This window comes from Stenella coeruleoalba (assembly GCF_951394435.1).
Source record: "Stenella coeruleoalba genome assembly, chromosome: 15".
NCBI lineage: Eukaryota > Metazoa > Chordata > Mammalia > Artiodactyla > Delphinidae > Stenella > Stenella coeruleoalba.
In genome coordinates, this window is record NC_137161.1 from 15,134,184 (window position 1) to 15,160,493 (window position 26,310).

The 26,310-nt window shown below is 53.3% G+C and overlaps 2 protein-coding genes across 8 annotated transcripts; one reads left to right on the forward strand and one right to left on the reverse strand.

Moving 5' to 3' along the window:
• Positions 1 to 3,052: 3,052 nt before the first annotated feature.
• MATN4 (matrilin 4) lies at positions 3,053 to 26,310 on the forward strand. Of its 7 annotated transcripts, XM_079945001.1 has the most exons (12): positions 12,313 to 12,451; positions 14,052 to 14,172; positions 16,637 to 16,750; positions 17,496 to 18,065; positions 18,798 to 18,920; positions 20,736 to 20,858; positions 20,948 to 21,070; positions 21,164 to 21,286; positions 22,876 to 23,289; positions 23,391 to 23,543; positions 25,489 to 25,595; positions 25,675 to 26,310. In XM_079945001.1, exons 3-12 carry the CDS (start codon positions 16,672 to 16,674, stop codon positions 25,732 to 25,734), a joined length of 1,875 nt encoding a protein of 624 aa, XP_079801127.1. In that variant the 5' UTR covers positions 12,313 to 12,451; positions 14,052 to 14,172; positions 16,637 to 16,671; the 3' UTR covers positions 25,735 to 26,310. The 7 variants fall into 7 exon arrangements, with proteins under 7 accessions (XP_079801130.1, XP_079801129.1, XP_079801127.1 ...); XM_079945004.1 differs by lacking the exons at positions 12,313 to 12,451; positions 14,052 to 14,172 and adding an exon at positions 3,053 to 3,919; XM_079945003.1 differs by lacking the exons at positions 12,313 to 12,451; positions 14,052 to 14,172 and adding an exon at positions 10,774 to 11,520.
• Positions 5,802 to 12,884, reverse strand: RBPJL (recombination signal binding protein for immunoglobulin kappa J region like; the record flags this gene model as incomplete). The annotated part of the gene is made up of 10 exons (XM_079944607.1): positions 5,802 to 6,171; positions 6,282 to 6,385; positions 6,518 to 6,673; positions 7,422 to 7,574; positions 7,848 to 7,957; positions 8,372 to 8,509; positions 10,710 to 10,884; positions 11,153 to 11,268; positions 11,438 to 11,508; positions 12,700 to 12,884. The coding sequence occupies 10 exons, from the start codon at positions 12,882 to 12,884 to the stop codon at positions 5,898 to 5,900; spliced, it is 1,482 nt and encodes a 493-aa protein (XP_079800733.1). The 3' UTR covers positions 5,802 to 5,897.

The window sequence follows — 26,310 nt, forward strand, 5'->3', positions numbered from 1 at the left end:
AAAGAGTGATCTAAGAGAGACAGGTGGAAGCTATAACACCTTTTATGGCCGAACCTCAGAAGTCGCACACTGTCGTTTCTACTAAATCCCATTGATCAAAGGGGTCAACCCTATTCATTGTGAGAGGGGACTACAGAAGGCAGGAGGCAGGACTCGTCAGAAGCCATCTTAAAGGCTGGTTCTTACAGCACCCCAGCTGGTCAACTCTGGACAGGGGTTAATTTATGTGGAATGCTAACTCTGAGTGGAGCTTGGTATCATATTATTTCTGAGAATTGGGCAGGGGATGCAGAGTGGTTTTGGACAATACTGGGCCAGTTTTGTTCATGATCCTGCCAATCTTCTGAAGCACCAGAAGCACTGACCCCTGTATGGGGCAGTTCCTTCCTGGGGCAGAGAGAGGCCTATAGGCCAAATGGATTCCCCCTTGCCAATAATTTGCTATGTGGTTTTGGGGAATGGGATGGTCAGAATTCCAAGGTGACCCCCAAGATTTCTGCCCCCTGGAGTACATAACCTGTCTATTCCCTCCCCTTGAGTACGGGCAAGACCTCTAAATATGATGGATGTCACCCCTATGGTAAGGGCACATTGGGTAGCACCTGTGAAAGGATTTTGCAGATGTCATTAGGGTCCTGAATTAGTTGGTTTTTGAGTTAGTAAAAAGGGAGATTATTCTGGGTGGGCCAGGCTTAATCAGTTGAAAATATGGATAAGAGGGTCTGGGACCTTCCTGATGAGAGTGAGGCTCTCCTGTTGGCCCTGAAGAAGCAAGCTGCCATTGAGTTCTGCAGCTACAAGGACATGGATTTTGCCAACAACCATGTGAGCTTGGAAGAGGGCCCTGTGCCTCGGAGAGACTGCAGCCCTGGCTGACACCTTGATGACAGCCTTGGGAGCCCCTCATCAGAAGACCCAGCCAAGCTGTGTGTGGACTCCTGACCCATGGAAACTGGGGGACAGTAAGCCATGTTGTTTCAACCTGCTATGTTTGTGCTAATTAGTTATGTAACACGGAACACGAATACAGGAAGGTCACTTGCCTCCTCTGGACCATCAGATTCCTCATCTGTCGGAGGAAAATTGCAGTGTTTGGATCGTCTCTAAAAGGGCCTCTGGAGTAACAATGGCAGCAACTGGCCCATATAAAGTGGTTAACTCTGGGCCACTGTTGACCGTACTTTCCATGTATTATCTTATTCTTCATGACATCTTATGAAACCAATCCTATTTTCCCCATTTACAGAAGAGGAAGCTGAGGCACAGAGAGGTTAAGTGCCTTGAACTAGACAAACTCACCCACCTAGTACATACAGCTTGGCTGTCGTCTGAATGTCACTGTTAGCTCTGCATTCCTTCATTTTAAGGTGACTTCTCTGAAAATACATATGAGTCATTAGTGTGAGAAGGGAATGTATATATGTACATATAGCGTACATATATACTTTCTCGACTTACCATGGGGCTATGTCCCGATAAACCCATCGTAAATTGAAAATATTTTAAGTTGAAAATATCATAAGTTGAAAATGCATTTAATCCACCTAACCTACCAAACATCCTAGCTTAGCTTAGCCCCACTTAAATGTACTCAGAACACTTCTATTAGCCTACAGTTGGGTAAAATCATCTAACACAAAGTTTATTTTATAATAAAGTGTTGAATCTCTCATGTAATTTATTGATACTGTACTGAAAGTGAGAAACAGAATGGTTGTCAGTGTATCAGCCGTTCACCCTCACGAACACGTGGCTGACTGGGAACTGAGGTTCATTGCCGCTGCCCAGCATCAGGAGAGAAAACCTGACTGCATCTCGCCAGCCTGGAAAAAGATCCAAATTCAAAGTACAGTTTCTACTGAACACGTATTGCTTTTGCACCATCGCAGAGTGAAAAGATCGTAACTTGAACCATGGTAAGTTGGGGACCATCTGTATAGGTATATACCAGGACACAACCAGCCAAGCCCAGGATACTCCCACGCTGGATGAGGGGCTCTTGGTGTACTTCCGGACCCCAGCCAGGGTCGGGAGGAGGATACTTAGAACCAGATGGCGGCTTGGGGATGAGCTTGGCAGAGTGAGGCCCACTTCAATGCCCTATAACCAGAGTGAGTCCATAGAGAACTTGGTCACGAGGATCTGCCTTACCCCCTGCCCCCATCCCTGAACTTTACCTGCCCCTCCCCGTCCCCCCAGGAGGCGAACAGCCAGCCGTAACAGGTGTTTACCACTTAACCACAGAAATCATTATCGTAGCACCGCTGCCCGGCCTGCCTTTTGTCCCTTGGAGTCTGGAACAGAGCCAGGTCTGCCTGGGGGGGCCTTTTTGGGTGAATATGGTCAGGGCTGACGTTGCAAAACTTAGTATATATCATCTTACTGGTTTCGTTCCCCTTAAAGCTAATTCCTCTCTCCCTTGCCATCTTCACGGTCTGTGCCCACAGCTGTCAGCATCCTCAGGGAGGAGGGGTATGAGAATTTTACCCACACTGGTTATATAATGACTTTCTACTTGAGGAAACAACTGAAAAGAAACGGAACAGAGAGAGAAACCCAAAGGTCAATGCTTAAACCGGAAGATTAGCTTATTCCCAGTGGGGTCTCAGGCAGCATGAGAGCTGGTAAATTGGGAGATTTTGGAACGGAGATTTTGACCTTATTCGTAGTGAGAGTACACTATGTGCCCTACCTCATCCCCCCACCCCCCGCCCCTTGTAAAACACACATTCTACCTACACGTAGCAGGGAATTAAGAGTATTAAGTAGAAAACGAAAAGAATCTCAAGAGCCCCAGACTTAGCATTAAAAATATAGGATTCAAATCAGGTGCTGCCATCAACCTGCTCTCAGGTTCATGGACTTTCTCTCTCAGAGCCTCAGTTTCCCCATGTGTAAAATGAGGAGGAAATATGGACCACAGTAATGACTCTCAACCCTGTGGAGTTCTAATCCTGAGAGCATGGAAGAGTTAAGATTATCTTTAAGGACCCCAACAGTTCTTCCAGCTATAAATGAAAACTCAATTCTTGGGCTTCCCTGGTGGCGCAGTGGTTGAGAGTCTGCCTGCCGATGCAGAGGATGCCGGTTCGTGCCCCGGTCTGGGAAGATCCCACATGCCGCGGACAGGCTGGTCCTGTGAGCCATGGCCGCTGAGCCTGCGCTCCGCAACGGGAGAGGCCACAACAGTGAGAGGCCCGCGTACCGCAAAAAAACAAAACAAAGCAAAACAAACTCAATTCTTGAGAGGAGAACAGTGCCATCTGCTGGTTTCACTTTGCACTTGGAAAATCCAAATACCTGCCAATGCAATGCCATGCAATTTGGTATTTATTAAGCGCCGACTCTGTTCAAGGCGTTGTAATGCACCTCTTAGACACACCTGAATGAGCTCCTTTCTATATGAAGGTCACAGTCTAGAGGGGACAATTGACGCATATATAAAGCTCTTTGATCCAAGGTGGGCAGTACATGGTCCCAGTGGGATTCTATGGGAAAAAGAGTGGAAAGCCTGGGGCCAGGGCCAGCTTCGTGGGCTTGTGACCTTGAAAGTCACACAAGGCTCTGTGCTTAGCAGGGCCCTGCCTTGATTTCAGGCTCTGCTATCGCTGTCTTGAAATTCTTAATAATTTTTGAACAAGGGGCCATATATTTTCATTTTGCCCTGGGTCCTACAAGTTATGTAGCCAGTCTTGCCTTGTGGAAATCTTGAAGAAGTTACTCTGTGAGCTGAGTTTGGAGAACAGGGCAGCAGTGGAGTAGAGGAAGAAACCTATTCTACCAAAGGGAAGGAGAGAGAGAGGGGCGTTTGATGTTAGATGGATTCAGGCTCGCAGCAGGGAAGACGTCCAAGGACAGTCCAGCAGCTGGAACTCAGAAGACGGGCCAGGGTTGGAGCTCTGAGGCCACAGACTTTCAGGTGGGTGCGTAGGTGGAACCAAGGGTCCTGGGGTGCCCTGAGGGGAGTGCAAAAAAAGACAGAGCTGCATGGCTGGGCCTGGCCTTTCAGGTCAACCTAGGTCCTTGGCTTCTAGGACTCCTGCCTTGTGGAGTGGTAGAGGAAGTTCTTGAGGGCAGGGCTGGAAAGGCCCTTGAGCCCTAACTCCCCATGTGATGTGCTACGAAACTCCTCTTAGCCTCTTTACAAGTGGCTTCCTGCTTCAACATCTTCCCGGAGCAGTGAGCTCAGACTCTCCTCGGGCAGGCACTCATGTCGAGGACATTTCCTATCAATTTGCTCTCTGTGTTCCTCAGCCAGGATCCACTCTCGGGGCCATGCCAGGCTTTGAACAAGCTTCTCTTTTCCCATCATTATGGGTTTCAGCTTGCTGATGGCAGAGGACAGAACTTAGCCAAGACTTTGGGGAGCCTAAGAGCAAAGCCCATTTCGCCCCCTTGGGAAATGTCAGCTGCTTCTTTTTCACGGGGGTTTCCATGTTCTAGGGGAAGAGTGTCACAGGAAATGAACTTAGAGTTCAAAGGAAGACCCAGAGGGGTGAGAACTCTCAACCCACATTTCAGACCAGTTCTCCCCATTCGGCACCCCCAGGGGCTGGTACAAGTAGCTGGCACCTCTGAGATCTGCCTCATTGTTCCAAAAGCCCGACCCAGGACCCTCCCTGTAGAGCGTGGACTTGGCAGAGGGTGGGAAGGCTGGGCAGGGATGAATTTTGATTTGGTCCCTGGGCTCCAAGCAAAGAAGCTACTTTCTTGGCTGGCTTATCGCCCAGTTGATCCCAAGAGTTCTGCCTGGAGTTGTCTTCGGAAAGTTTTGTTTTGTGTCCTGTGGTTGCCCCTGGGCCTGGGGTGCCACTCTGCTTGAGGTGGAGGGATAGTTAGTAGGGTAACTTATCCCCAGAGGCAACAGGTGGTCCCCAGGGCAGGGACAGGGACTCAGGGATGCTGGCTGCTTCTGAACCCCCATTCCTCCTCCAGAAAGGGTCACAAATGTAAGCTATCTTCTCCATCTCACGTGTGGTCCTTTCCTCTGTGTGTACGGGGGGCGAAGTACACTGAGGCACCTCCCTCTGTGTGGAGGTGGGTCATACAGATCAGACTCTGCCTTGGATAGGACAGCAGAGCAATCTCTGACCCTCAGGACTGCATTTTACTGGGCCTGTGAGAGAAATGCCTGGGTAGACAGTTTAGATGGCAAGACCTGACCACCACACCAGGGACCTAACCAGCCACCAAAGTTGTGGACCAGAGACCAAACAGCCCGCCTGGGTACTGTGCCTGGCTCCAGCCATAGGAAGAATAAGGAGGGTTAGGGCTTTGTATTGCAGGCTGAAACCCAGTACTCCAGGGCGGGGGCCCCATGCTCCAGAAGGGACTCAGTGCTCTGAGTGGGATCCAGTGTTCCACGTAAGACCTGGTACATCAGGGCAAGCAGGCCACGCCTCAGGAGTCCATTGCCCCTTGCCCGGATGTGTGAAACTATGGATTTCCTCTTCTAGGGGAAACACAGCTGCCGGGAGGGGAAATGCTCTAGGCTTGGAATTTCACGCACTTTTCAGAGTGTGTGGAACTGTATGCAAGACACATAGAGAGATGGAGAAAGACAAAGATGGAGGGATAGGGATGCACAAATAAGAGAGATTTACAAAGTTACTGAGGGACGGAGAGTGTGTGATTGATTTAGAGAGTGAACCAGAAACAAAGACAGGGAAAGCCACACTCCTGACTGGACACAAAGGGAGCGTCACTCAGGTCGTGTCTTCCTAGCTGGAAAAGGATGAGTGGGTGACCCGTGTTAGACCCACAGGGACGGGTTTCTAGGGCGAGAGGCTTCTGCTGCTCGGGCTGCAGCCTTCAATTCCGCAGCACAGGGGCAGAGGGCAGGGCCCAGGACCCAGGAAACCGGCCGGGGATCAGGCCCCGCGTCCAGCCCGCGCCTGCTACGTCTGGATGAAGAGGTGGAAGTTGGTGCGTGTAAACTCGTGGTGGATGCTCTCCAGGAGCGCATCGGCGTCGGCGGCGGGCGCAGAGGCACCCGGAGGCCCGGACCGCACGCTGTACTCCGGGGTGTAGGTGAAGGAGAAGGCGCTGGGGTAGAAGAGGCCGTCGGCACGCACGAGGCTCACGGGCACTGTGATGGGTGCGCGCAGCCAGCGCCAGTCGCTGCCGAAGGCGGCTATGTCTGGTACCACGCACACGAGGGACCGCGGGCTCCTGGGGGCGGGGCATCGAGGTCAGGGCTGCAGTGAGAGTGATGACATGCATCCCCCCACCCCTAACCTGCTTCGTTCCCTGGGACCCATGGGAGTCCCCCCTCCTCATACCTGTACATGGTTTCGGCCTCCACTTCCCCGAACCAAACCTTGAGCCCCGCGTGGAGGTTTTCACCGTGGAGCTCCAGTGTTGCCACATCGCCCCCGCCACTCAGCTGGGGGAGGGTGAGACCAGGGGGTGTGGGAGAAGCGGTGGCCGAGAGCCCGCAGCCCTCCCTCACCTGCACTCCCACCCTCCAGCGCAGTCGGTATCCACGCCCGCCAGCGTCCCCCAGCGCGCGATTCACCTCCAGGGTGCTGATGAGGGGCACCGGAGTGACAGGCTCCCGGGTACACGCCAGGCTGGTGCTGAAGGAGAATTCCACTGACTCGGTGCCGATGATGGTCCAGCAAGAGCTGTCATTGAGCACCGCCTTGTTCGCCTCCTTGGGGCAGGGGGAGGCCTGGGGGGAGATCCGAGGGCATGGGGCAGAAGCCGCGGATGGTGGCTGTCAGCGCGTCCATCCAGCGCAGTGCAGAGGCTTCCGCGTTCCTAGCGTTCTGGTCCTCGGCTCTGCGGTTTACCTGCCCTGTGAGCTTGGACAAAACCCTTAAGTTCTCTCTTTAGAGTTAAATCAGCTCGCTGGACTAGCTGGTTTCTAAAGGTGTATTTTCTTAGAATTCTAGAATTCCATGTTTTTAAACATTGTGCAATTCTGTGCCCTAACATTCCAAAATTTAAAAATTCTTTGGGAGGGATTATTGCTGAATAATAATGTTATTTTCTACATGTTATGGTTTTCTCTCTTATGATAATATAATAGTTTATTTATATTTATAGTAATATATTATTACTATGATAATAATAGTAATTTTCCACAATTCTGTCTTAACATTCTACGATTCTAATTGTCTTTGCTCAATAATACTCAATACTATTACTTATTATTATTTTAATTTACATTCTACAATTTTATATCACAACATTCTATGACTTTAATATCCTTTGGGAAGGAGTATTGCTCAACACCATTATCACTATTTTGTCTACATTCTCTGATTCTGTCCCGATAGTCTACGATTCTAACGTTCCACGGGAGGCAGTATTGCTCAGTAAGTAGCAGCCATGATGCTGATGGTGACCTTACGTTCTACGTTCTCAGCATTCTGACTTTCTGGGACGCCTTGGTGCTGATATTCTCTGCTTCTCACCTGAAACTGCACCACCTTCTCTGTGGCGAGACATAAGTAGGTGCCACCTCCTCCTGGAGGACCACCTGGGAACTGGAATGCACACTTGTGCAGCTGGGAGATGGGCTCATCCACGTCGAGGAGTGCACACTGTTTAGCTACTTTGCGGATGATCTACAGCAAAAGGGTGGGAGGAAGCGTGGCAGCAAGTTGCCTGGGTGCCCACAGGCTTCCCTTCTCTCTTTCTTCGGTAGCCAGGCAGGACACTGGCATATTCCCCCCACGCCAGCGCTCGACCTCCACCCAGCCCCACAAAGCACTGAGTATCCCAAGTGAGGATAGGTGTCATCATGCTTTGGGCTCTCACTCTCCAGCGCTGCACTTGTGGGTCACACCCTCTGTGTGGATCTGGGGGGACCCCTCCAGCTGTGCCCTTCCTTCCCATACCATTGGAGGTAGTGTGATGCCCGTGACCGTGCAGATCAGCTGCACCAGGGAGCCGTAGTGGACATAGCCCTCTCGAGGCGGGAAGTCTCCCTGGGAACAGTGTTCATCAGCTGGGAGTAAAAAGAAGGAGGGAAGGAAGGAGGGTTTCAGGGGTTCCAAGCTTCTGCCCCAAATCCCACCCTTCTTGCCTCTAGCTCCACCTCACATTGCACATGGGTCTTATGGGCAAGGTTGGCACACAGGAAGGCAGCTAAGGCTGAAGATTCTCAGCCTGGAGATGTCATTTGTGGCCATCCTTGCGAATGTCTGCCCCCTGGGGTGGGGGCTGAGTTGAGGGAAGGGGCTGGACACTGGAGTCTGAATAGCTTGGATCAGTCACCAACTCATTGGGACCTTTGGCAAGTCTTTTTGTGTTTCTGAGCCTCTGTTCCATGGGGCAAATTTTACTTTCCTTGAGGAGTTGTGAAGATTTAAAAAGGGAATGCATGTGAAGTGCCCAGCCCCAGGCCTGCTGGTGGGATTACCCAGGTGGAGAGTGAAGGCAGCCCACTGGCGCGCACTGGCCACGAAGTCCCCATTCTCCACAGAGAGGTAGCGCGTGGAGACCGTCTGGGAGCGCAGGCGGTTGAAGAGGGAGACCTTTGAGCCCGAGGATATGCACACTGTGAGGGGAGGTGGAATCAGTGCCCCTGCCTGGCTTGGTCCCTTGGACTTGCCAGGTAAGTTCCCATCCTCTGTCCCCTGAGCCAGTCTGGCTCAAATTCCCAGACACACTGGGCATTCATATGTCACCGCTATTTATCTAGCACCTGCTGTAGTCCTGCTTCTGTACCTTTGTCTGGTTCTTTTTGCTGCCTGGGCATCCTTCAGTTCAATAAACAGAATTTTATCAAGTAGTTACTAAGTGCCTACTTGGTGGCTGGCACTGTGCTGGGTACTGGGTGCCAAAGGGTGAATTAGACCCAGTTTTGCTCTAGAGGAGTTCACAGTCTCAGAGGGGAGACAGAGAATAAATATAAAATTTCCATATGATATAGTGAGGGCTGGCTGGGTTAAGGAGGGCTTCCTGGAGGAGGTTATACTCTCAGCTGGGAAGCATGAAGTAGGTAGGAGTTGCTCAGGGGGCTGCGTAAGCAAAGGCTGCGTGGTGTGAAACAGCAGTACATTTCTAGGGCTTGACATTGATCTCTTCCAGCCTTTTAACACGGGCTCAGAGCAGCCACTTTGTTTTCTAATTGGATTTTGACCACCTGGGGAGAAAGCACTGGGTCATCGCCCTCTCTCCCCTCACAGCGCTAGGCATACTGTTGGTGTGCAATGTATACTTAACCCAAGTTCCTATCCATTGCATAATGATGATAGCTGATGCTTATTGTGTTTCAGGTACTGTTTTAAATGCTTAAAATGTGTTAGCTCTTTTGCTTCTCTTAACAACCCTCGGAGGTAGATAATATTATCTCTACTCAAGAGAACAACTCCCTCTAGATCACACAGCTAGCCAGTGGCAGAGCCAGGATCGAAACCCAGGCCGCCTGGCCCCAGAATCTGCACTCGAAACCATCACACTACACCACTTTACCCCTGCCTGGCCCTTTCCTGACACCAAGGGCCAGCCAGAGCACTGCCTGGATCTGAGACATTCTTCAAGGTTTTTAACAGACAGTAAGGTGTAGGGGTGGGAGCTGGGCTTCACAGTCACATTGACTCAAGTTCAAACCCTGGGTGGGCCATTTTCTAGCTGGGAAAACTTAGGCAAGTCACCTGAAGGTGACAGGCCCAAATATTTCTTTTCCTCCTTCCTTCCTTCCTCCCTCCCTCCCTCTCTCTCTCTCTCTTTCTTTCTTTCTTCCTTTCTTTTCTGGCCACGCTGCATGGCATGTGGGATCTTAGTTCCCTGACCAGGGATTGTACCCGCGTGCCCTGCAGTGGAAGCGCTGAGTTTTAACCACTGGACCGTCAGGGAAGTCCTAGGCCCAGATATTTCTTAAATGAATGCATGAACGTTCCAAACCTCATTTTCCTCATCGATGACTCACCTTACAAGGATGAGCATCAAACAGGGTGATGTATGTATATACCTGCCAAGAAAGTCCCCCGTCCCCTACTTCTCCCTTCCATCTTCCAGCGAGGGTAGCAGTGATGTTGTCATTGTCATTCAGGCTTTGTTTCCTCGTATTTTCAAAGCCATCATCCCTGGGATTTGTCACTTGGCATCCAGGGCAGTACTTATCTCAAACTGTCTCTTTGATCAGCTGTGTGTGTCTCTCTCCTCTGCTAGGCTGTCCGTTCCTCCAGAACAGATACTTGCATATACATCAGGCACTGGATAAATATTTTTAACTGAATTTCCCCTGCCCTTTCATCATCACTTTATTTTTTTTTTTTTTGCAGTACGCGGGCCTCTCACTGTTGCGGCCTCTCCCCTTGCGGAGCACAGCGGCCATGGCTCACGGGCCCAGCCGCTCCGCGGCATGTGGGATCTTCCCGGACCGGGGCACGAACCCGCGTCCCCTGCATCGGCAGGCGGACTCTCAACCACTGCGCCACCAGGGAAGCCCTCATTATCACTTTTAATCTGTCTCTGGCTCAGCACCTGCCGACCATTTTGGGGACCCCCCAACCTCAAGTCGGCCTCTGTCCCCTTCCCTCTGCTCTTGCCTCTCCAACTTTTCCCATTCCCCGACCTAAGCCACACACCTACTTACCCAGACCCCGCCCCCTTCCGACTCAAACTCCACCTCTCCCACTCTGACCCCAACCCTACAATCCAGGCATCTCCCCCTCCCCCCTCCCAAACCTAGCAGCTTCCAGACCAGGGGCACCTCCCCGCCCCGCCCAGCGGCCAGGCTCCACCCCGCTCACGATCGGTGTTTTTCAGCGACTGCTTCTTCTGCGAGGGCTTGGAGATGACCTTGATGAGGCGGCTGTGGAAAGTGCCCAGCTCCCGCCCCCCTCGGAGCACTAGCCGCAGCACCAGCCGGAAGTGCTTCCTCTTGTCTGCGTCCGAGATATACAGGGTCTTGGCGCAACCGAATTCCTACAGGGTTGGCGGAGATGGGTCGTCTCACCCCAGCCCTCAGTCCCTGGATGAACTGACTTTCCCCAGTTATCTGACGTCCGCCCCGTCGGACGTGACATGAAGCTGCACGTCCAAGCTCTTGGGCGCACCCTCAAGGCAGAACCCCGGTCTCTCGGCATCCTCACCTATCTTTTGGCTTCTGCAGGGGAGTAAAGGAGCCCCCCTGCACCAAAGAGAGAGGCAAGGATGGGAGCAAGAATCGAACCCCCTTCCCATGCGCTCTCACCCTGGAGTCCGGCTGCTCTTCGAAATTCAACTTCTGCGTCTCGGCAGCGCTGCCGGACGCGCCGTCCAGTCCCATGTAACCGCAGACGATGGGCCCGGTCTCCCCTGCCTGGTGGGCTGGAAAGGGACGCGAGCGGGCTCTGGAGGGACTCAAGTGTCAGGCAAGCTTAGTTCTCGCCGCCAGAGGGCGCGTTGAGACTGCGACTGAGAACCGCCCCGCTCCCGAGCCCTACTGAGGGTCCCCTTACAGAGGGTGGCGCCCGGCATCCCTGGAGTCCGCCCTCACCTTGGCCCTGCACTGGCTTCACCCTCCATCCGGGACCTGCGAGGTAGACACAGGGCGGGGGGCAGAAGAACCTGCGGAGACATGTAAGCGCTGGACTCGTGTATCCATCTCCCCTTGACTGTCCTGTAGGCGTCTCAAAGGTAGCAAAGACCAGACAGAATCCTTGATTCCCCCCACACACACATCTTTCTCACCGCTCTCCCCAGGCTTCTCCATGACTGTGAACCCCATGAACACCCGAATCTTTCTTTCACATTCCTCATTCAATCCATCCGTAAGTCCTATCCACTCCCTTTAAAACATATCCAGAATCCACTGACTTCTCACCACCTCCACCTTAGTCCCTACTGCCATAGCTTTTTGCCTGGACCTCTGCATCAGCCTTCCAACTGGCCTCTCTGCTTCCACTCCTACCCGCTTCAACCTGTTTTTCACACAGCAGCCAGAATGTGTTTTTAAAAAAATTTTTTTAGACTATGTTACTCATCTTCTTAAAATCCTCCAGCCGTTTAAATTCAAAGTCCTCACATGATTTGGCCGCTGCTTGCCTCTCCAACTTTACTTCCTGCAATGCCCACCTCTTTCTCTAATCCCAGCCACTCTGACTTCTTTTGTCCTGGAACAGGCCAAGCTAGTACTGTGTCAAGGTCTTTGTGTTTTCTGTTCCTTCTAATTGGAACACGCTTCCCTGTGATCTTCTCATGTCTGGCTCCATTTTCACATTCAAGTCTTAGTTCAGATGTCACCTCCTTAAAGGGTCTTTCTACCACCTTGACCTTGCTAGCTAAAGTACATCCCCGCTCCTCAGTTTCTATCACCTTTCCTGGTTCTATTTCCCTTCTAGCTCTCACCACAATCTGGAAGCCTCTTGTTTACTGATTTGTGAGGAGTTTATTGTCTGTCTCTCCCACACGACAGTGAAGATGCCAGGAGTGCAGGGACCATAGCTGTCTTGTTCAACTGTATGCCTGGTGCCCAGCAGTGCCAGAGAGCCTGACACATGATAAGCACTCAGTAGGTAGTTGTGGAATGAAAGAATGAATGAATGGGTGAATGAGGGAGTGAATGGGGACTAGAGATTCACAGGGAGGTTCTGCTATAAACCGAAGTCAGGGCTGATGGTGGCTGAAGGAAAAGGCCCCTGATTGGCCAATAGCTGAGCCCTGAGTCCTCTCCAGGTTCTAAAAGACACTAAAAAGGGAGGGGCACACAGGGCAGAAGGTCGGGTTGCAGGGACCTTGGAGGGCCACTGAGGGACCTACCGCTTCTCATTTCCATATGATTTCTGGGCCACCTTGGCGTGCAGGATCCGCACCGTCTGCTCGCACTGTTGCTGTAGGCACTGGCGCACACCTTCCCTCAGGACCGCGGCGGGCTCTGGGGATGACCTGGGAGTGGGGACAGACCGGCCGCCCACAGCAGGGAGCGTCAAGGGGCGAGGTGGCATAGCGCGCCCGAAGGGGGCAGGTGGAATGCAATGAATGGGAGGAAGGGACTGTTCTAGGTCTGCCCCCTCGGGGTCAAAGAGAAGAAGCCTTAGGCAAGGGAGGGGACTTGGGTGCAAGCTGTGGGCTAAATATTTGGGTTGCGTGGTGCTCACTGAGGTCTGCCTGGAGCCCACCCGGGACCACCCAGGCGCCATTCTGCAAGTCTGGCTCCACTCCCATTGCAGCCTGGAGCACTGGGGAGAGGCCCCAGAGCCACAGAGGCCCCGCTTGTGCCGGTCTTGTGATGGAGGCAGAGTTTGTGAGGGCGCCTGGCTTCCCTGCACCCTGGGGGGACCCACCCTGGTGCAGTCTTGATGGGGGGGGAGCTTTTGCTGGACCCCTGGACCAGAGTGCTCTCTCGCGTACCTGCAGATGCCTGGGAAAATGGATGGGCCCCCAAACTCTGTGCCCAGGATCCTGGGGGAATATTTTCGTCTTTTCCAGGTTAAAGCAACACTCTCAGCCCCCTTTCTCCCAAGAGAAGGTGCCTGTTGCTGTCTTAGCTTTCCTTCTCCTGATTACAGGGCCTCCATCGGCCCTGTGGAGTGGGCCAGTTAGAGCCTAGGGGCCTGGTGGCGTCTTCGCCTGGGAGTTTTGATGGGTGAGGGTGATGGGCCCAAGACCTAAGTAATTGCAGAGACCGTGGAAAGGCGTCGGTGATGGCGGAATTTGAGGGACTACCAGGTGGGGCCTGGGAAGAGCAATGAACCCTGAGGCTACCCTCTTCGCAGGATCAGAGTGCGGGACCTCTCCCCACCCCTGGAGGGGACGGCGGGGGATAAGAGCCGGGCCGCGCCCTCGGAAGCGGAGCCAAGCAGCCGGCGGCCGAGCCAGGCCCCGCTCCGCCCCTTGGGGCTCTCCCCGGGGAAGGGCCTCGGAGGCTTCCAACGCATTCCAGCTGCGGAGAGCGTAGCCGCCCAGCCTCCAACCGTAGCCCGATTCCGGCCCCGCAGCTGGCGTCTGCGGCTCCAGGGGTGGCGGGAGCAGGGGGCGCCGCGCTGGCCCCGCCCCAGCCCTTGGAGGAAGGGGAGTCGCTCCCTACCAGTGGGAGGGGTCGCGGCCCGCGTTCCCCCTCCCCACCCGCCAGCCCCCGGGTTAAATGCGGCCGCCGCCTCCGCTCGCTCCAGCTGCCTGGCCGTCCGCACCTCGGGCACGCTTCCTGCGCCGTTACCTGGTCCAACTGTCCGGGAGGCTCCGCCCGTCGGCTCCGCTCTGCGGCCGCGCCTCCGAGCTGTCCGGCAGGCTTAGGTGAGTCAGAGGGCCTGGGTGCGCTGAGGGGTCTGCGGGGAGCAGGCATCCAGCCAGACCAGGCGACCATATTTAAGCGCGGCTGCACCGCCTACGATGCCCCCGTCCGACCTGCTGTGCCCTTCCCCACCTATGTCGGGTCCTTTCCAAATTGAGGCCCCACCAGCACGGCCGCCAAAATGGAGAGGGGGGGACTTTTTCCCTGACCTCCTCCCTCCAGGAACCTCCCCCCCCGGCTCCCCCCCCCCCCCGCCGCTCCCCGGAACGTCCTCAAAGTGTTTATTCTTCAGCCAACCCTTGAGGAATTATTCGCAGACCTCTCCTCCCTCAAGAGTCCACTTTCCCCACCCTAAGGGCATTTCTTCTTAAAGCTATGATTAACCGCCTCAGAGGCGCTCTGGGTTCTAGTGTCAGCTTTGTCACCTTGCCACGTTGCTGTGTGACCCGGGCAAGACATTACCCTCTCTGGTCCTGCTTTCTTCCTCTGTAGAATGAGGGGTTGGAAAGGTGATGAACTTTGAGGCAAGGACTATTTCGACTTTCTAGGATTGGGTGGAGGTGGGGCGCCAGGCGAGATGTTGGCTCAGGCCAAGAGCAAGATAAGGGGAAACTTAATCAAGGTTTGGGGGCTCAGAGGCTTCTGCAGGTAGGAACGGATGGGAGGCAGCGAAGGCCCCTGTGCCTTTACCCTCATACTCCGCAAGGGTGCTCGCCTGCCTTGACTGTGGCCCAAGCTGGAGAAGGCATTCCACACCCTCCCACCTCCAGCTGGCACATCTGGCTTAGTCACCCTCCCACGATGGGTCCTGCCAGAGGGATTTTTGTTCCTCTACCAGGCCTGAAAGGCGAAGACGGTGAGGATCCAGGACGGGAAGGGCGCCTGTCGCTCCCTCCAGGCACCCGACCTTGCTCAGAATAGGACCATTCACGGAATTGGGGAGGGGGCGGGGCTGCGGTTGGATTAGGGTCAGCTGGCCCCCTCTGCCAAGAAACAGAAACAGAAAAATGGCTAACACAGCTTCAGCAGGGGGTGCGGGGGTGGGGGTGGGGTAGGGACCCAGGGAGCGAATGGAAGGAAAAGAGGTGACGCCTAGGGGCCAGGTTGCCAGACAGCTCAGAAGGGAGAAGGGAAGCCAGGAGTCCTAGGTTCCTTTGCAGCTCGGCGGGCCACCTTCTTGGGCCTCACTTTTCCCATCTGTATAATGGGAGTCCTTCATGACTCTCAAGGGGCGTCGCCAAGGGCCGCGGGAGAGTGAGCGCTCACCTGCCCCCACAGGGTCCATGGCTGCGCTCCGAGGCCCGGGCCGGCTCGCGTCCGGGGCGCGTCCAATGCCACTGTCCCCGGAACCCTGCGCACTTCTGCTCTTTGGCCCTAACGCCGGATATATTCTGCCCGGGCCTTATCTCCAAGGCCCTGGGGCTCCCAGCCCCCTATTTGCTTTGGGCAGGGGCACCTGCTGGGCAGATGTGGGCTTCCCACGGCCACCTAGCCAACACAGCCAGACGCGCGAAGGCGCCCCCTGGCGGCCTCTCCTGAGAGCTGGCGGGAAGGGGCGGCGCCAAGTCGCGACTTCATCTGCGTGGAGGGTTTAGACCAACGCGATGCAGGCCTGCAATGGGGCGGTGCCTGTTTGGCTGTGGGGTGGGTTGGGGGGGTGGGCGGGAGGACAGTCACACAGAGGCGCCTTGTATGCAGAGAGGAGGGGGTGCGGTGGGGAATCGTTTCCCTCTGCAAAGGTTCACGCGGGCTGGTTCTCGGAACCCCGCAGGCGTAGGATTGTATCCTGGTGCAGCCACTTTCTTGCCGCGCGACTTCGGGTACTAGCGCTGAAGTTTTCTGAGCCTGTTTCCTCATCTGTGCGATGGGAACAACAACAGCCTTAGACCCATAGAATTGTCGAGAGGGTTCAATGAATGCCACGATGCATGAAAAACGTTTAACATCGTGGCTGGCATTAAGGAAAGGCTTTTCCTTTTTATTTTATTTTATTTTTAATATTTATATATTTAGCTGTACCGGGTCTTAGTTGTGGCATTCAGGATCTAGTTCCCTGACAAGGGATCAGACCCAGGCCCCCTGAATTGGGAGCGCGGAGTCTTACCCACTGGACCACCAGGGAAGTCCAAGGCTTTTCCTTTTTAAATTCTGTATCTTTTTTTTTTTTTTTTTTTTGTATGTGTTGGGTCTTCATTTCTGCGCGAGGGCTTTCTCCAGTTGTGGCGAGCGGGGGCCACTCTTCATTTCTATGTATTTACTATTCTGCAGTTCTGCAAAGCAGAATTCCTTGTGTTTCCAGCAATCTCACCGTGATGAAATTTTTTTATTACGAAAAATTTCAACATACACAAAACTAGAGAGATTAGTAAAATAAACCCATGACCCTCCTCCCCCTCAAAATGCCCATCACCTAGAATAAGAACTCTGCAAATTCTACTGCTTTGCTATTTTCCTTCCTCCCTTCAGGCTCTGATACCCCTGTTCTCTGTTCCCCGAGGGCGATGAGGGGGCGTCTATGCTCGCAGCTGCCCATGTTCCTGCTCCTTCTCCAGCCCTGGGAAACCCAGCTCCAGTTCGCAGGTGAGCCAGAACCCAGCCCTCAGAAGCAGGGGGAGGGGAGCAAAAGCAGGTTCTCCATCTGCAGCCAACTGCCTGCTGGGGAGAGCAAAACAAGAGCTTTGGAACCATAGCGCTTGGGTTCGAGTTCACAGCTTCAACTCTCTGGGCCTCAGCTTTCCCATCTGCAGGATGTGGCTTGGAGGTACCCAAGGTGGGCTCATGCAGAACTGTCCAGTTGGTGTTTAATTTTTTTAAGTTAATTGGAAAAAATCAGGAGATTTCACATAAAAACCCTAATTTTGGGCTTCTCTTGAAAAGACCCAAGATCTGCCAACATGGGGTTGGCAGATCTCACGGCTGCAAGGCAACATTTGTCTGGAGCTGCCCACTTTATGAGCTATAGAGGCTCTCTGGGTCCTCCGTCCTAACCCATCACATTCACTCATTTATTTATATTTATTTATATTGCCTGCCTAACTCCTGTAGGCATTTGAGTTTGCGACGTCCCCTCGCCCTCCTTGCAAGTGGATAACACCTCCTCAGTATAGCCCTCAGAGCTGTAGGATAGAGATTTGGTGCAGTCTCCCAGTCCAGGCCCTCCTCAAATGCTGCGTGAGTGGATGGAGCTAACCTGCATTTGCTAGGTTAAGACTGTGCTGGGCGCTGTTACACCGTGAGAGCACCATTCCGCCCTGGGTTTCTGTGGGGTTCTCCCGGGACGTGAGGCTTGGCTAACCTAGGAAAGTCCTCCCCGATCTCCTCGCAGGTCCCAGGTGCCGTACTGGGCCCCTGGATTTGGTGTTCGTGATTGACAGCTCGCGCAGTGTGCGCCCCTTCGAGTTCCAGACGATGCGGCAGTTCCTGGTGAGCCTCCTCCGCAGCTTGGACGTGGGGCCCAACGCCACGCGCGTCGGCGTGATCCAGTATTCGAGTCAAGTGCAGAGCGTCTTCCCGCTCGGAACCTTCTCACGCCGCGAGGATATGGAGCGCGCCATCCGCACTCTAGTGCCACTGGCGCAGGGCACCATGACCGGGCTGGCAATCCAGTACGCCATGAACGTGGCCTTCAGTGTGGCCGAGGGCGCGCGCCCGCCGGAGGCGCGCGTGCCGCGCGTCGCTGTAATCGTGACCGACGGGCGGCCCCAGGATCGTGTGGCCGAAGTGGCGGCGCAGGCGCGCGCCCGCGGCATCGAGATCTACGCCGTGGGGGTTCAGCGCGCTGACGTGGCCTCCCTGCGCGCCATGGCGTCCCCCCCGCTGGACGAGCACGTCTTCCTCGTCGAGTCCTTCGACCGTATCCAGGAATTTGGCCTTCAGTTCCAGCGCCGGCTGTGTCGTGAGTGAGGGGAGCGCTGGAGCGAGACTCGAACTCTCCAACCGCTCCGATTCTCATTCCCACCACAGTGAATCCTATCCCCCTCCCGGCTGGCCCCGCCCACGCCATCTTTAGCCCCTCCCAACAGGCCGTGGAGTTGCCCTGGCTTACCGCGGGTTGTGTGGAATTCCAGCTCTGCCCATTTTTGCTCAAGGCTTCGCCCACAAGGAGCAACGTTTAGCGTGCCCGCGTACCTTGATGAGCTGTTGTGGTTTACCACAGGCTTAATGTCTAACTCCAAAACCGCCTCTCTACACAAGAAGCACCACCCCTCAAGGCTGAGAGCCATCGCCCACTCGGGCGTCAAGCCCCGCCCACTTGGGGATGACCCCTCCCCCTCTCGTTTTAGCCCCTCCCACAATGCTGCAAGATCTGTTCTCGTCACACCTTGAGTTATGCCGCTTACCTTGATTTAGCATCTCTCTTCTTCCTCTACTTTACACCGTATAGTCTTCCCTTATCCCACTGACAGCTCTGGCCCCGTGCTCCTGTCTTCCGAGCCTATTCACAGGGGCCACTGAGGACCTATACTTTCCCTAAGACCTCCCACCTGTATTGGCCCCTCTCAACCAAGTCATATTCCATCTAAAGACATCCTTGAGCATGGGGTCTGCTCTGACCTCATTCAGCTCTCTCTTGTTGGAGGGTTCTCCCCATCTGTCCCCTGCTGATTCTACTCTTGTATGTCCTCAGGAAAGGACCTGTGTGCTGAGGGGGGACACGGCTGCCAGCACCAATGTGTCAGCTCCCCCGGCACGTTCCACTGTGCCTGCAACCCCGGCTACCGGCTAGCAGCAGATGACAAGAGCTGTTTGGGTGAGAGCTACCCCCACCCTCCAGTCTCACTGCTCCTGAGCCTTCTGTGGCTCCCCATTGGCCTAGCATCAGTACAATGAGTCTGGAAGGGCCTTTGGAGGTCAAAGTCCAGCTCCCTCACTTTACAAGTCTAGGAAAGGGAAGGTGTCGCTTGGGGTCATGTAAATCCTTGGTGGGACCAGGGCTAGAAATCTTGACCTCACAGAGGTCATACAGTTAATACAGTTAAGTGTATTTTCTATAGCCTTGTCTCCCCCCTCTTTCAGGCTCATCTCCTACCTGGCTTCAAAACAGCTCCCAAACTTGTGTAATTTCACAGGCATATCCTTACTGTTTCTGTTACTTGACAGAATTGGGGTCTCCATACATCTCCTACATTCCCCACCCCCATATACGCTGCTCATTCCTGCTTCTGCATCTCAGTTCTTTCCGGGCTGCTCACCTGGGCTGCTCTTGCCACTCCTCTTTGCAGCTGCAGATCTCTCAAGGCCTGGTTCTTCATGTTTGCTTTCTGAAAAGCTATGACACACAATGCCTTGCTTATACAGTTAGGATTTTTCCCCCTTTGTATGTATGTCCAATCCTTTGATCATAACGGCAGCTGTCATTTACTGTGTGCCAGGTTAGCATCAGACATTAAGCTAGGAGCGTTACATGCATCATCTCTCAAGCTCACCACATTCTGGAAAAAGAGGTCCTGTGTTTCCAATAACCCAGATGTCAGCTGGGGTCTTCTTGTTTCTGGGGCTTAGAAAAGGCTGGCGTGAAGCCCCATTTGATGACCTGTGAACATTCAAAACCCTTCCCAAGATCTCCGGGAATTCCCCAAGTGCTTACATTCTGTGGTCACCTCCAGCTCTGAGCTTCTGCTGAATTCAATTTATGGGTCCTCGCTCAGTTTCTCAGTCCACACATGCTGTTCTCGTCCTGTGGATGTAACTCAGCCTCTTCCTTGGTTGACACACTTGTGCACACAAGGGCGTGTATATGTTAAGTCGCGCATACGTCTATTTTACTAAAGATGGGGAGTGGACAGAGGTGTGACTTACATCTAAGTGAAGTCAAACATACACACAGAAAAAGAAACACCCATTATTTATAATTGAATATTAGGCACCCTTGATCCCGAAAGTCCTCAGTCACCCCTCTATAGGGGATTTTCCATTGGCAAACTCAACCCACAGTAAATCATCTCCACACCATCTCTCTTGTCCTTTTTTTCCTCTCTCCACTCCCCATCTCTTTTCTAGGAACCCCACATTCTCACACTTTTATGCAGGGCATCTCATCTCTCTCCAGCCCCTATTCCCCAGCTCAGCTCTAGGCCATATTTGCACATCGAAACCATGAAGATACTCAGCGCGGCAATAGTTCACCCTCCTCAGAAGGCAGTTGTAAATAACAACTGTTCTCTTCCATTATATCCCCATTTTGCAGATGGGGAAATAGAGGCTCAGACGGGTAAAGTGGCAGAGCCTCACTAACTCTGGTCCTCCTCTGTGAGTTAGTGAACATTTTGAGGGCAGGGGTCCTGTCTTCTACAACTGTGGATTCCCATTCTTATGCCTGGCTCAGTCATGGGCCCACTGGGATACATCTGGAGCTTGAATTGGGAGGGCCTCTTGGCTCAGTAGGAAGGGGGCCTTTGCTTGGAGGAATTACAGAAGCCTGGGTACCACGCCAGACTTATTAAGTCAGGATTTTGGGTGGTTGGGGTCCAGGCATAGGTATTTTTAAAAAGCTCCCCAGGTGGTTGTGCTGTAAGGGCTGACAAGGGCAGCCCCAGGGCATAGCCTGACCTCACCTCTTCCTCAGCCCTCGACCTGTGCACTGAAGGGACCCATGGCTGTGAGCATCACTGCGTCAGCTCCCCGGGCTTCTATTTCTGTCGCTGCCGAGCTGGCTTTGTACTCCAGCAGGACCAGAGGAGCTGCAGGGGTGAGCGAACCCCCCGATTAGCACCTGGACCAAGGTCTCTGATGGCTCCAGGCAGAAGTGACATCTTGCTGTCTCTTCCTTCCCACCAGCCATTGACCACTGCAGCTTTGGGAACCACAGCTGCCAGCATGAGTGTGTTAGCACCTTTGGTGGGCCACGGTGCCGCTGCAGAGGGGGCTACAACTTGCTGCCCGACGGCAGGAGCTGTCAGGGTGAGGAGGGGTCTCCTGCATTTGTGCAGAGCGACGAGGGATCTTAGCTGGTGGAGTCCACCCTGACTCGTTCTGTCTTGTCTCTCCTTTAAGCCCAGGACCTTTGCAATGGCGTAGACCATGGATGCGAGTTCCAGTGCGTGAGTGAGGGCTTCTCCTACCGCTGCCTATGCCCTGAGCGGTGGCAGCTCCAGGCAGATGGCAAGAGCTGCAGCCGTGAGTTATGGGTGGGAGGGGGTTCTGTCTGCCTCTGACCCACTGCCCACATTCTGAGTATCCTTGACTCTGTCCTGTCCTTGCTGTGGCCCAAGAATGTGGTATGAGTGTGTGTGTGTGTGTGCGCTGGTGGTGGTGGAGTTGGAGGGTGTGCCATGCCCTGCCTCCATGTCTTTCCCCTCAATCTTCTACCCTGCTGCCAAGGTTAACTTCAAAAATACATATTTGATCACATTTCTCCCCTGCTCGAAAGCCTTCTGTGGCTCACCAGTGCTTACAAAATAAAGATCAAATGCCTTACCCCTGAGTTTTTCAAATGGCGGGTGTAACCACAGTGGATACACAAATGCTGGGTGTAACCACAGTGGATAACAAAATCAAATTAGTGGGTTAAAAACTAGAAATTTTTTTAAAAAGAGAGAGAGAAAATAGAGTTTACTGCATGGATGTAGAAAGAGTAAGTATTGTTTCACGAAACTTAGTTTTAATTATATGTGAGTATAAGTGCATCATGATGTATTGTTACATTATTATTATTAATTATTATTTTTTTTTACTGTGGGTTGTGGTCAAATTTTTGAAACCACCGCCTTAGGTCATTATAATCTAGCTTGAGCCAACCCCATCAGCCTGTCTCCTGACAAACTTGAACATTTGAGCCATACTGGCCTGCCCATTCCCAAACGTGTCCAGGGCTCCCAGCTTCCATGCCTCCACACACATTGCCCCCAACATCTAGAATGTCCCTTCATGCCTTGGAGAACTCCTACTCATCCCTGAAGATCAAATCACATGTCACCACCTCCATGCAGCCTTCCTCACTAGCTCCAGGAAGAATGAATTACCCCTACCTTGCTCCCTGCAAGCCCCTCTATTCAAGCACTTTCCTTGATGGTAGCAAATGGCATGCCTCACTGCTCTGCTCTATCCTGATATCCTATGGGTCAGGATTATGTTTCATTTATTGGCGAACCTCCTTCAGGGCCTAGCAAGGTCCCTGTCTCAGAACAGGGGAGGCAATCTTGTAGAGTGATTAAGAGCTTGGGTTTTGGGGTCAGACAGACCTGGCTTCAAATCCTGGCTCAGCCACTACTAGTGGTGGAATCCAGAGCAAATAAATGACTTTATCCTTCAGAATCTCAGATTCTTAGAAAATGGGGATAATACCCAAGGTTATTGGGAGAATTGAGAAAAAATATATAAAGCACCTAGCCCAGTGCCTGGTACATGGTAAGCTGTCAAATAGTAATGTTTTTGTTTTTATTTATTATTGTTAGTAGTGGTAAAGTTTAGAATTCTGTCTGATACATAGTAGATGATCAATAAATGGTAGCTATTGTGATGATGATGATTAAAAAGATGCTTTTAGCAGGCTTGTGGTAAGCGCTTAATAAATGGCAAAGATTATAATGATGCCACCGATGATAATAATAATTATTATTAGTTAGCACAGTGCCTGGCATAGGAAGGACTTCACACATAGTATCTGTTATATAATAAATGTTTGCGAGTGAATGAATGAGCAGGTGGCTGCTGCCAGCCAAGGATCTGATCCCTTAATCCCAGCTCTTCTGCTCGGGTGGGCGTAGGGTGCCAGGAAGGCCACGTGGACCTGGTTCTGCTCGTCGATGGCTCCAAGAGCGTGCGTCCGCAGAACTTCGAGCTGGTGAAGCGCTTCGTGAACCAGATCGTGGACTTCCTGGACGTGTCCCCGGAAGGCACGCGCGTGGGGCTGGTGCAGTTCTCCAGCCGCGTGCGCACCGAGTTCCCACTGGGCCGCTACGGCACGGCGGCCGAGGTGAAGCAGGCGGTCCTGGCTGTGGAGTATATGGAGCGCGGCACCATGACCGGGCTTGCGCTGCGCCACATGGTGGAGCACAGCTTTTCAGAGGCGCAGGGCGCGCGGCCCCGGGCGCTCAACGTGCCCCGCGTGGGCCTGGTCTTCACCGACGGCCGCTCCCAGGATGACGTCTCAGTGTGGGCGGCGCGCGCCAAGGAGGAAGGTGGGCTTGGCGCGGGCCGCGCTGGCCTGAGGTTGGGTTGGATGCGGGGAGGCGGCTTTCCCGAGACCTAGGGTGCCCCCTTGAGTCCCTCGACGCTGCAGGCATCGTCATGTACGCCGTGGGCGTAGGCAAGGCGGTGGAGGAGGAGCTGCGAGAGATCGCCTCGGAGCCAGCGGAGCTGCACGTGTCCTACTCCCCCGACTTCAGCACCATGACGCACCTGCTGGAGAACCTCAAAGGCAGCATCTGCCCGGGTGAGCACATCCGTCTCGGGACCCCTCCCCTTCTCTCACTGCCTACCCTCCGAGATCTCCCGGTCCTATTCGTTCCCGCCCCCTTCGTTGAGTGACAGACAGGGGATGGGCTCGCTGAACAGAGCCTCTTTACTCAAAGTGTGGTCCGTGGACCGGCAGCAGGGCTGTCACCTAGTGGTTTGTTAAAACTACAGCATTTCCAGCGCTCTCTAGACCTACCGAATACAGTTTTGCACTTTGACGAGACCCTCAGGGGATTAGCATTACGTTAAAGTGTAAGAAGCACAGGACTAAACTACCTGTTCCCCAAATTAGTGGGCGTTCAGAATAATTTGGGGGGAATTTTTTCAAAGGCACGCCCAACTCAGCATTGGTGAGGGGAGCCACATCATAAGCCCTTTACCTTGTTGGGATTCAACTTTACAGACCTGGCAAAGCGGCAGGACTGGGTGTGTTTCAGGTACACAAAGATGTGTATTAAGTATATATATTTAATATATATTTATTTCCTTGATTTCCCCATCTGCAAAGTTAGGAGCCTTTCTGGACCTGTTATCAATACCATTGATAAACATGACATACAGACTAAGATATAACTTTTAAATCATAACAGCAACTCTGTATTGAAGGCCAAGTGCCAGGCATTGTACTGTAATATTAAAAATGGCACACGTTTACAGAATTCAGTGAATCTAAGATACCATCCCTTGTAAGATTCATTATTTTCTATACTGCTAAGAAAAAAAGGATGCCAAATTTAATTGTAAGGCAACCAATTGGATTTCAGAGATGTTGAAATGTATGAGGAAATAGACTTGGATCAGTGGGTCTTTTAAAAAAATATTTATTTATTTTATTTTTTATTTTTGGCTGCGTGGGGCTCATGGGATCTTATGTTGCAGCGCACAGGCTCTGTAGTTGTGGCACACGGGCTTATTCCCCCCCTGCCCTGCGACATGTGGGATCTTAGTTCCCCCACCAGGGATCTAACCCCATGTCCCCTGCATTGGAAGGGGGATTCTTAACCACTGGACCACCAGGGAAGTCCCCTGGATCAGTGGTTCTTAAACATTAGTGTGCCTCAGACTCACCTGGAAGGTTTGTTAAAACACAGATTGTTGGCTCCAACCCCAGAGTTTCTGACTCAATAGGTCTGGGGTGGAATCTGATCATTTGCATTGCTAATAACTTCCTAGGCGTTGCTGATGCTGCCGGTTCAGGGACCACACTTGGAGAACCATTGGCCTAGTTGAAATACCCTATAAAGTGTTTCCTTGCATCAGGAAATGCTCTAGATCTGCACGCTCCAATAAGGTAGCCACTAGCTACATACACCCATTTAAATTAAATTACATTAAATTAAATAATTTAGTTCCTCAGGTGCACTAGCCACATTTCAAGTTGAATAACCACCTGTGTCTTGTGGCTACCGCACTGGACAAGGCAGATACAGACCATTTCCTTCACTACATAAAGTTTCATTTGGACAGTGCTGCTGTGGACTCTTGCTACTCAAAGTGTGGTCCACAGACCAGCAGCAGCATCACTTGGGAGTTTATTAGAAATGCAGTGTCTCAGCCCCTTCCCTGTTAAGAACAAGAATCTATATTTTAACAAGATCTGGTGATTCCAATGAGCATCAAGGTTTGAGAAACCTTCTAAGATGTGTACACACACGAAAATCACTGAATCCTGAGCACCGCCGGACGAAAAGGTGTTCTCATTGTATCCATTTTTACAGGTAAGGAAACTAAGGCTTAGAAAGGTTGAGGGGGTTTTCCAATATCTCACAGCTACCTAGCTGGTACTCATCCCAGGTCTGTCCAAATCCCAAACCCGAACACTCAGCCGTAGGCCGGGTGGAGGGATATCGGAGAGCCTCAGCCAGGGCTGGTTGGTCCTCCTCCAGCTTCTCACTCCCCCACTCTCTGTGCCCGGCTGCCAGAGGAGGGCATCAGCGCGGGGACAGAGCTTCGGAGCCCCTGCGAGTGCGAAAGTCTTGTGGAGTTCCAGGGCCGCACGCTGGGGGCGCTCGAGAGTCTGTCGCAGAATCATATCCTTTGGGTCCAGGGGCGCGGACTGGAGGGGAGAAGGGACCCCCGCGAGCCCCGGTGGCTTCCTTAACCGCTCACTGGCCCAGCTGACGGCGCGCCTGGAGGATGTGGAGAACCAACTGGCCACCCAGAAGTGAGGGCCGCGGGTGGCCCGGACCCGGGCAAGGGGGGCGGCCCCGCGGACTGGGCCCCCTCGTGCGCCTTCCGGGCGCTGGGGCCGGGCAGAAGCTGGGTCCCCCAGGCTTGGGCTGTCGGGGGGGAGGCGCTGGCGGGCTTCCAGCGCTGCGCTCGAGCTGGCCTCGCCTGGACCAGAAGCCGGACTGCGGGGGATCGTGGGAGGGGATGTGGGGGACGCGTGCTGCGCTCAGTTCTTTGTAGGATTTCTTTTTTTGTTTTCTTTTTCTTACCAAAAAAAAAAAAAGAAGAACAAAAAAATCTGGTTTCCACGGGGTCGGTGTGCGTGTCTTGCTGTGCCGCCAGGCGGAGGGGAGGCCAGACGGAGCGCGCTCCGGCGGCGCCCGGGCGGCGTCTCCTCGGAGAAAGGCGCATTGTGCGGGGGTCGGGCCGGGGGGCAGGGGACCGGGAGCTGCTTCCCCCCGCTTGTTTATTCAGCTGAGAACAGATGGCTCCTTATGCAGGCTGCAGGAAGGGAGGGGGCTCCACGGGTACCCTGGGGGTCTGGGCAAGTCTGCGCCCCTCCATCCCCCAGCGGA